This window comes from Pezoporus occidentalis, unplaced genomic scaffold (genome assembly GCF_034315485.1).
Source record: "Pezoporus occidentalis ecotype Australia unplaced genomic scaffold, CSIRO_AGI_Poc_V1 ctg908, whole genome shotgun sequence".
Taxonomy (NCBI): Eukaryota; Metazoa; Chordata; class Aves; order Psittaciformes; family Psittacidae; genus Pezoporus; species Pezoporus occidentalis.
This window is the reverse complement of record NW_026916271.1, coordinates 1-10922: the sequence shown is the minus strand read 5'-3', so window position 1 is coordinate 10922 and position 10922 is coordinate 1. Positions and strand designations below refer to the sequence as shown.

Genomic DNA, 10922 nt, shown 5'->3' with positions numbered 1-10922 from the left:
GGTTGAATCACTTCTCCCAGCTCACAGGAACACACAGTGCATGAGGTTAATGCAGGATTTGGGGTTTCCTTTAGGACTGCACCCAATTCCTGGGAGAGAAAACCATGATGGTTGAAGGTCCTAAATAATATATTAAAAATAATACCTTGATAAAATAATAGTCAATAGTTCCTATATGGAAACAAATAATCTTAAAGCTTAAATCCTAAAGCTGTGGCTGCTCTGTTATGGAAAGAATTGGTCCTGCAAAACATAAGCATCTTCCCATGAGCATCCAAATTCTTTTTAAGAAGGAGGCTTGTTTGGGATGATTTCTTTGCTGTCTGTGGGAGTTGTTCTTATTTAAGGACAAGTAAATACAATAATATCATGCCTTAATCTGCCACAAGAATTAGTGTTGCATTAAATAGATAAGAAATCAAATTGGAGTGATTTTCTGACTCTGTAGTGATGTTTGAGTCAATTAAGGTGAGACCAGAATCCCTGAATGCAATTCCATGTACTTGTAGCTTCAAGGGAAAAACCAACCCCTTCTCATCTGAATTATTCTTGCATATATTTCTTCCTCTGTTCTTCCTTATATTTAAAGAACATGTGTGTATATATAGATGTACACGAGATGACTGCTGTTCATGTTAACCTGAAATATGGAGGCCTTAAAAAGATGAGGAGATGACCTTCAAATAAACATGTTGCTTGTTGAGAAATGAGCATTCCTCCTCCTTCCCCTACCACTTCACTCTTTCCATCAGCCCCTTTTCAAGCAAGATGACCATTTCTTCAGCACAATTCATCTTCTTCCTCCACTTTTCCCAAAGCAGCTTTTACTTCCCCATTCCCCAGCCTGTGCTCAGATGTTCATTGCACAAAGTCCCTTGACTCACCACCAGTGCTCTTCTCATGTTGCTGGTGGGTGCCTTTGCTGCAAGGACACATTGATGGCTCATTTCAACTCGGTGGACACCACAAGAGCCTTCTCCCTCTCTGATAAGGTGCCCCCCAGCCTGCCTTAGTGCTTAGAGCAAGTCCTCCTCATAGGCAGGACTCAGCATTTTCTCTTTTTGAAGTCTGTCTGATTCCACCTGCCCATTTTGGACCCAAAACTGGCCTTTGAAACAACATTTTGCATTATATGCCTCCAAATTTAAATAACCTCAGGGTGGCTTTTTACTGCTTGCAAAAGGAGGAAATGACACCAAGAGTGGGACTTGTTCCTTGTAGAAAAAAGCAGCTGACAGCAGCCAGGGCTTTAACACCTTTAAATGGGTTCAGAAGATCCAGCTGAAGTTGTCTACACCCACCTCAGGCAGGAGGATGAAGACAGTTGCTGTTTCCCATTTCTAAGGGCTCACACACTCAATGGCCATTTCCTCATCCTCATTCTCCTCCTTCCCCTTGTGTAGTACTTACATAAGTAAGTTGCAGATACATAAACAGTAGACATCTCAAACACACACCTTGCATCTAACAGCCCGGAAACCAGCCATTCTCAATACCACAGCTTGTCTAAACAAAGGGCAAAACACCACCCATCCCACATCAAATACCCACATCTTATCACACACAGAAGCATGCCAGAAGCCAGCCTCCTCATTGCCTGCTCATCATGACCCAGCAGGAAGATGCATTGCAATGCTGGCTGCTGCTTCTGCTTCCTAGGAAATCATGTGGTGTTTGCTCTGCCTCCTGGTCAGATGATAACCCCATTGAAGGCAGTGGCAGCCCTTAGACACAGCAAACCACTGGCTTCCTTAAACACACACAACAAGGAGCAAAAAGCTTTTGGGTTTGATAGCAGCAGCTCCAATGTGAAGCCACAATGAGCAGAGCGATAGGGTTGTAGCCACAGACTTGTGTTTTTAAGACACTAAGAGCTCATGTTCCTATTTAAACACTTGGTGATGGTGAAGGAGAGAGCAGCTGGACATAAAGTCATTGAATATTGTTGTAGAAGGCACCAGAGAGACCTTATTGTGGCCTTTCAATACGTTCAGAGGGGCTATAAGAAATCTGGAGAGGCGCTTTGAACAAGGGCCTTTAGGGAGAGGCCAAGGGGTATGGCTTTAACCTGCCAGAGGGGAGACTGAGATGAGCTCTTGGCCAGAAGCTCTTCCCTGTGAAGGTGCTGAGGCGCTGGCACAGGGTGCCCAGAGAAGCTGTGGCTGCCCCATCCCTGGCAGTGTTCAAGGCCAGGTTGGACACAGGGGCTTGGAGCAAGCTGCTCCAGTGGAAGGTGTCCCTGCCTGTGGCAGGGGTTGGAGCTGGAGGAGCTTTAAGTTCCTTTTCAACACAAACCAGGCTGGGATTCTGTGATGGGCTTGGGAGCATCCATCAGAGCCACCAGCGACAGGGGCAACCCTAAAGCACCCTTCAGAAGGGCCTTTTTCCCCTGGTGCTGCCCATTTAAATCCTTTACCACATTCCTCATCTGTTCCTCCCCATCTCCTTCCTTCCACTTTTGGGCACCGCTCCCTCAGGCTCTCTCCTTTGTCTCTTGTGCTTCCAGCACGATGGGTGGAAGAAGGTGAATGTCATCATCAAGGAGAGCACAAGGACTGGGGCTGCCTGTGTCCCCCATGGGATTAAGAACCAAATTCCCCAGGAAGCCCTCTCCAGGCAGAGGAAGGACAGGAGGGTGACCATGAGCAGCCAGCATGGAGGTACCAAGGCCAAGTCATTCCTGACCAACCTGAGTGACTTGGGTGATGTGAGCATTGATGTTTGCATGGACAAGAAGTAGAGGACAGCATTTACCTCACCTTTAGCAAGGTCACCACGATCTTCTGTTGGCTCCTTTGCAGCCAAACTTGTGAGCTATGGTTTGAGTACAGGGAACTGAAAATGGGTGGAAAGCTGGTTCATTGCCTGTGGTGCCTGACATTGCTTATGGACCCTGGTACCAGCTCCCATTAGAGAGATTCCCCTCATCTCCCTGCCATGGTAATGTCAACCATGGCCCTTGTGAAGCTGTAACTGCCTCAGAAATGCTTCAAAAGTGGATTTGAAAGGTTGGGTTGTTCTGTGCTTTGCTCTAAGGGAGCCCAAAGCCCTGTTGCTTGCTCAAGCTGAGGTCATCTCCTCTGGGTACATTTCTTCTCCAAACTAATCAACACAGAGAAGAGATAATGACCTGCTTTGGGCTTTGTCACCTCCTGGGGCACAAAGAGATTCACAGTCCCACATCCTCACATCACTTGAAATAGGAAGGGGGTTTGCTGATGCTGGTTCATTCCCAGGCTCCCTGCACAGCTCCAGGCACATTCATCTTCACATCCATCTCCGAGAGCATGAGGAGGGCAGCAGAGACAGAGCTGAGATGTAAGTGAGGGGCAGCATCTTCCAGCCCATCATTCTCCTGTGGTTCTCTCTTGCCAACAAGCAGCAGCTCCTGTCTTCATCTCCTGCCCTACTGCAGGGTCCTGGGCTTCTTGATGATGCTCTGGGCTTCCCAGGGAGCTGCTTGTGCTGTGTGCTCCCACGCTGCTGCTGAGAAGGCAGGTTTGGAGATCACCCTGGTGGAGAACACACTCAGGAGACTTCCTCTCCTCACTGACCAGAAAGGGCTTCTGCATGAGCACCAGAAGCTTTCCTGTACAGGACATTCAGGGTGCTCCCCATTGCTGAGATGAGGCAGCTCCAAAAGATGACTTTTTTCCCCAAAAACGTGTTTGAGAAGAGATTGCTGAGCTCTGGGGATTGCCCATTTCTATTGGAGACTCAAGGGAAAGGTTAAAGAACCATGAAAATGTTTTAGATCTGACAGAGTGTGTCAAGGGGGAGGGAAAACCGATACTAACCACTGTGTAAGGTTGCATAGGATCATAGTATGGTTTGTGTTGGAAGAGACCTTAAATCTCACCCACTTCCAAGCCCCTGTGATGGCCAGGGACACCTTCCACTAGAGCAGGTTGCCCTGTCCAACCTGCACTTTCCATAGGTCAGGAATTCGTTCCAGTTAGGAAGAAACTCAAGCAGAGAGGGAAGAAGTGGGTGGTTGGGAAAAGCCCAAGAGTATGAGGGATCAGCTCTGCACTGCGAAAGCACCACGTTTCTCTGTGTTCCAGGTTGAGCCGGATGGTCTCCAAGCCCCAGGTTCCGCACTATCACAGGCAATGAATTGCAGCACTAAGGTAAAGCTACCTGGGTGTGCAACCTTCCCACTGCTTTCCAGAGTGGTCATTGCTCAACATCTCAAGGTGAGCCACAGGAGCAGGCACCACGTTGTGCCATGGTGTTTAACTGCTTGAGCACCCCTTTGTTCTACCTGTGCTGGCACAGGACTTTCACCAACCTGTTCCTCATTGATCTGTGCCTGAACTCTCCCTTTCCATCCTGCAGGACTCTCTGAGCAGCTCCCACCACACAGAGGCTTTTCCACCTGGGACATCCCTGCCTCTTGGAGAAGAAACCTCCAGCCAGGAGCTCACCCAGAAAGCACCATCCAGCCCATGGCACAAAGCAATTGCACCCAAGTGACCGAGTTCAGCCTGGCAGGGTTCACAGAGGACCCGGTGACTCAGGTCTACTTGTTCCTGCTCTTCCTGCTCACCTACGTTGTCACCATTGTGGGCAACCTGGGCATCATCATCTTAATCAGGGCCAGCCCCCACCTCCACTCCCCCATGTATTATTTCCTGGGCAACCTGGCCTTTGTAGACCTCTGTTCTTCCACCATCATCACCCCCAAGATGTTGGTTGACTTGATGTCAGAGAAGAAGAGCATTGCTTATGCTGGCTGCGTGGCTCAGGTCTTTCTCTTTGATATCTTTGCGGTATCTGAATGCCTCCTGCTGGCTTCGATGGCCTATGACCGTTACGTGGCCATTTGCCATCCCCTGCTGTACCCCCTTGTCATGTCCCCAAAGTGCTGTTTCCAGCTGGTGACTGGCTCGTACCTCATGGGGCTGACCAATGGCGTGGGACAGACCATCAGCATGTCCACCCTGTCCTTCTGCAGCTCCAGCACCATCGACCTCTTCTTCTGTGACATTTCCCCTCTCATCTCACTCTCCACCTCTGACACCACCCTCAGCCACATCATCCTGACCACTGCAGCATCTCTCTTTGGTGTGTCCAGCAGCCTGGTTATCCTGCTCTCCTACGTGGCCATCATCCCCACCATCCTGAGCATCAATTCAGCCGAGGGCAAGCGCAAAGCCTTCTCCACCTGCACCTCCCACCTCACCACTGTCAGCATCTTCTATGGGGCATGCTTTTTTATGTATTTATTCCCCAGCTCAGACAGCTCAAGAGCAGCAGATAAATGGGCTGTGGTGCTCTACACTGTGGTGACTCCCATGCTGAACCCCTTGATCTACAGCCTGAGGAATAAGGAGGTGAAGGAGGCTTTGAGGAAGCTCACAAAAATAAAATGATCTTAATTGTTGTAAGTTTAGGACCAGAAAGAATGGATGTACTGGGGGAGATGCTATGGTTTTGGTTAAGTATGAACAACATTGTGGGGTTTTCTGCAAACAGTTTGAAAGAGTTTTAAGACGTGATAGTGGTAAATACCCAGCAAAGGGCAGAAACTATCAAGGAATCCCCACCCACTGCTCCGCACCTTTGCCTTTGAGCTCCCTGTTGGCAGCAATAAAAGCCATGATCTCCGTGGCAGCCTGATCACAACAGAGCACAGGAGCTGTGGTGTTGCTCAGCAGCCTTCAGACCTGATACGTGGCAGCCCATGGCAGCCTGGGGCAATGGCATTGCCTGCCCTGATGTCTCTCCTGTTGCTTTCCTGCACAGAGAGCTGATTGGTGATGGGCAAACATTGCATACCTAAACCACCCCAAAATACTCCACTGTGTGCATTACCTCAGCCCATAGAGCTGTATCCTCTGCCAGGACCATGGTGAAACCCAGAGCTATGGCTGAGCTTTAGGGATATCGTAGACACAATAATAACCTAGGTTGGAGGGAGAAGCTCCATGGCTGTGTTAGTAATAGGTGAAATTGTGCGTTGAAACAATAATACAAAGAGAAAAGATGATTATATTTGAAAATCTGTTAATCAGTAGAGGGTTTCTTTTGTATTAAGAACAAGTTGAAATCCTGCTATTGTGTATCTTAGTTACTTTACAACTAAATATTACAATGGTAGCTATAATGATAAGCAATTAACATAGCCATATATGGGGAAGGGTATATGGGTGGATCCAGGGGAGTATTGTGAAACTCTACCGAAGCAGAACTCACGAAGATACCAGGAGTAGTCAAGTGAAAATAAGAGAATGCTGGTGTCCACATAATGATTGGGACATGTCCAAGGAACAGAAAAGTGAACAGGATGACCTGAGGAAGACTCCTTACTGCATCAGGACGACCAGCTGCGCAAGGGCAGAAGAGGCTGATGTCGTAATAAACTGATGTGGCAATCCTTGATGCATATGTATTAGCCAATGATGTAATCTGTGTTGAATATGTATTAGTGACGACATTTTTAGTGTATAAATTGTGAGCGCGATGTAACGGGGTTGAAGCCAGATTTGGGAGCGTGCCCCTGGTTTCCCAGCGCTGCACTAAAGCACCTCATATAACCATTCCGGTGGTTATGTGTCAGTTCTTTTCTGCTAATTTCAGCTGGATTCAGTTAAGTCAGGATCTAAGTGGTATGCTGATTCCTTAACAACACACAACTAACAGGCACCCAGGGTCAATCAGCTGAATCCTGCTTTGTTCCCAAAGCTTCCTGATAATTCTCTGGTTATTATTTAATCCAGATGAAGCTTAAAGCTCACACAGCTCCATCCCCCTGCCACGGGCAGGGACCCCTTCCACTAGAGCAGCTTGCTCCAAGTCCCTGTGTCCAACCTGGCCTTGAACACTGCCAGGGATGGGGCAGCCACAGCTTCTCTGGGCACCCTGTGCCAGCGCCTCAGCACCCTCACAGGGAAGAGCTTCTGCCTAAGAGCTCATCTCAGTCTCCCCTCTGGCAGGTTAAAGCATTTCCCCTTGGCCTGTCCCTACAGGTCCAAAGCCCCTCTCCAGGTGTCCTGTAGTCCCCTTAAGGTATTGAAAGGCCACAATAAGGTCTCTCTGGTGCCTTCTGCAACAATATTCAATGACTTTATGTCCAGCTGCTCTCTCCTTCACCATCACCAAGTGTTTAAACAGGAACATGAGCTCTTAGTTTCTCAAAAACACAAGTCTGTGTGTACAACCCTATCTCTCTGCTCATTGTGGCTTCACTTTGGAGGTGCTGCTCTCAAAAAGGAAAGCTTTTTCTCCTTGTTGTGTGTGTTTAAGGAAACCATTGGTTTGCTGTGTCTAAGGGATGCCATTGCCTTCAATGGGGCTATCATCTGACCAGGAGAGCAAACACTATATGAGGTTCTAGGAAGCAGAAGCAGCAGCCAGCATTGCAATGCATCTTCCTGCTGGGTCATGATGAGCAGGCAATGAGGTGCCTGGCTTCTGGCATTCCTGCTGAGGAGCTCCTAATGGCTTTAGCTCCCCACTTCCAGGTGGAGCTGCTTTCATTGTAGTTAAATGTGGTTTAAAGGCAGCTGAGCAAATGCTGGGTAGGAGCTACCTCCCCTTTTTGGGTACTTAGTGATAGGATTTAGGAATCACCTCAAATGTCCTTAGGGAAGCACTTATCTCCTTACATTTGAATGCACCATGTCACCTCTATGTGTTTACTGGGTCCATCAGCTCCCTTTAGTGTTGAGGGAGATTTGGTGGATTCATGTCTCTCACTGCAAGGCAGACACCTCCATTGCTCCAGCTGAAGAGATCTGAATGAGCTCTGCTGATTGCATTGGCCTGAGTCTCCTTAGCTGTAATGGGACCTTGGCTCATAAATAGGTAAGGAGATACACTCATTTTTGGTTCTTAGTATTAGTTGTGGCTTCAGCTGGGTGAGACAAATATTCTGATAGGTTAAAAAAGACCCAGAAGCAAGTGAATTATGGGTTTTCCCTTTGGTTGAAAAGGTTTTGAAGATCAGGGTTTCAAATGTGTAGATCCTGCACTAAGGTTGTGATGCCCCCTGTTGTGTAAATTCATGTATGGAAAGAACCAGGAGCATTGAGTGCTGTTTTCTTGTCTCCAGGTTAACTGGAAATAGAGCTGTCTTGGTTTGGTCTTACTCCTTTTGAATTTGGTTACTAGGATATTTCTCTTATTTTTGGTTTGTTGTTTTTTTTTTTTTTTAATGAGAATTGAGAGAGATTAGAATGGTTTCTTTTATTCACCATTTCTACCATGAAGGGAAGAAACCTTGTGAGGTTGTGGTGGAAGAAGCAAGGATATCTTCTTCAAACACCGGTGGGTTCATTTCTGTGTCTGCCTTTATCACTGTTCATGGCTTGGAAAGACATGGGGGTGGATTGAGATGAGCTCTTAGGCAGAAGCTCTTCCCTGTGAGGGTGCTGAGGTGCTGGCACAGGGTGCCCAGAGAAGCTGTGGCTGCCCCATCCCTGGCAGTGTTCAAGGCCAGGTTGGACACAGGGGCTTGGAGCAGCCTGCTCTAGTGGAAGGTGTTGGGGGTGGAGCTGGATGAGCTTTAAGGTCCCTTCAACCCAAACTGTTCTGTGATTCTGATTTATGATAGTTTGAACTCAAGAAAGAGCAATTTGCATATCCCAGATCTTGAGAAAGGGAAGGTTGGGTTGAGCAAGGACAGGCAGACCCATTGGCAGTACTGGTCTTGCAGTTGTGTGTCTAAAGCAGAGACCACAGAGAAAAGGATGCTTCTGTGTGTGATAAGATGTGGGTATTTGATGTGGGATGGGTGATGTTTTGCACTGTTTAGACAAGCAGTGGTATTGAGAATGGCTGGTTTCAGTAGTGTTAGATGCAAGGTGTGTGTTTGAGATGTCTACTGTTTATGTGGCTCTAACTTAGTTATATAAGTACTAAACAAGGTGAAGGAGAAGAATGAGGATGAGGAGATGGCCATTGAGTGTGTGAGCCATTAGCAATGGGAAACAGCAGCTGCCTTCATCCTCCTGCCTGAGGTGGCTGTAGACAACTTCAGCTGGATCTTCTGAACCCCTTTGAAGGTGTTAAAGCTTTAGCAAAGCCCTGTCTGCTGTCAGCTGCTTTTCTGTACAAGGAACAAGTCCCACTCTTGGTTTTGTTTCTTCCTTTTGCAAGCATCAAAGAGCCATCCTGAGGATATTTAAAGCTTGAGGCATATAATGTAAAATAGCATTTCCAAGGCAAAATTTAGGTCCAAAATGGGCAGGTGGAATAAGACAGACTTCAGAAAGGGAAAATGCTGAGTCCTGCCCATGGGGAAGAGTTGCTCTAAGCACCATGACAGGCTAGGGGGCAGCTTAGCAGAGAGGGACAAGGTAGTTTTGGTGTCCACTGTGTTGATATGAGCTATCAATGTGTCCTTGCAGCAAAGGCACCCACCAGTAACATGAGAAGAGCATTGGTGGTGAGTCAAGGGACTTTGTGCAATGAACATCTGAGCACAGGCTGGGGAATGGGGAAGTAAAAGCTGCTTTGGGAAAGGTGGAGGGAGAAGATGAATTGTGCTGAAGAAATGGTCATCTTGCTTGAAAAGGGGCTGATGGAAAGAGGGGAAGGAGGAGGAATGCTTATATCTCAACAGGCAATATGCATATTTTAAGGTCGTCTCATGTACACTCATATATACACACATGTTCTTTAAATATAAGGAAAAACAGAGGAAGAAATATATGCAAGAATAATTCAGATGAGAAGGGGTTGTTTTTTCCCTTGAAGCTACAAGTACATGGAATTGCATTCAGGGATTCTGGTCTCACCTTAATCGACTCAAACATCACTACAGAGTCAGAAAATCACTCCAATTTGATTTCTTACCTATTTAATGCAACACTAATTCTTGTGGCAGATTAAGGCATGATATTATTGTATTTACTTGTCCTTAAATAAGAACAACTCCCACAGACAGCAAAGAAATCATCCCAAACAAGCCTCCTTCTTAAAAAGAATTTGGATGCTCATGGGAAGATGCTTATGTTTTGCAGGACCAATTCTTTCCATAACAGAGCAGCCACAGCTTTAGGATTTAAGCTCTAAGATTATTTTTTTCCATATAGGAACTATTGCCTATTATTTTATCAAGGTATTATTTTTAATATATTATTTAGGACCTTCAACCATCATGGTTTTCTCTCCCAGGAATTGGGTGCAGTCCTAAAGGAAACCCCAAATCCTGCATTAACCTCATGCACTGTGTGTTCCTGTGAGCTGGGAGAAGTGATTCAACCTCTTCCCATGTTTCTTTGTCTCCTGCTGCCAAGAGAGTGGCTGGAGGAAAGCACTTGAGTGTGACCACGTTTGTCCTCTTGGGCTTCCCCAACGTGTAGAAGCTGCTCTTTGTGAGTGTTTTACTCATCTCCATCAGCATGGTGGTGGGGAACCTTATGAAGACCAGCTCTCAGCTTCATGTGCCCATCTACTTATTTCCTCATAGGAAATGTACTTATTTCCTCCGTAGGATGTAGCTGGGCATTTTGCTCTTCTGGATTGGCCTGCACCGTGGAAAGCTGCCACCATGCTGACCTAGGAGCACAGCGGAACTTCATCCCCTGTGATAAGCAGTCACCCAACTTGGTTCAGGAACAGCCTTTCAAGGCACTGTCTGAGCAGGCTTGTCTTTTCCTTGGATATCATCTGGAGCTGATGACACAGATGCTCCATGCTTCTGGCCATATGTTGTATCCAGACATGTCCAACCTATTTCATGGCTCAAAGACTCTCAGTGTTGTCCAGAACTACCCTATCACTTCTTCATTAACTTATATCTGTCCATCCAGGCCAAGCTTATTTTCCATCCCAGCTGCAGCTTACTCATGATTTCTCATTCCAGGGTTTGATGGTTGAGTCACATTGGTCAAAGGAGCAGTAGTATCTAATTGTAGGTTTCCACATCTGAATTAGTCACAGAAGGTTCCCCTTATGGAGACAAGGATGCATCT

The 10922-nt window shown here is 46.9% G+C and overlaps 1 protein-coding gene across 1 annotated transcript; it reads left to right on the top strand.

Moving 5' to 3' along the window:
* The first annotated feature begins 4358 nt into the window (after nucleotides 1–4358).
* Nucleotides 4359–5375, top strand: LOC134156842 (olfactory receptor 5G3-like). The gene has a single exon (XM_062605218.1). The coding sequence runs from the start codon at nucleotides 4449–4451 to the stop codon at nucleotides 5373–5375; it is 927 nt and encodes a 308-aa protein (XP_062461202.1). The 5' UTR covers nucleotides 4359–4448.
* Nucleotides 5376–10922: the final 5547 nt, after the last annotated feature.

Excerpts from the sequence above, each read along its gene's own strand:
- LOC134156842 (XM_062605218.1), top strand. The coding sequence starts at position 4,449 with ATGGCACAAAGCAATTGCACCCAAGTGACCGAGTTCAGCCTGGCAGGG.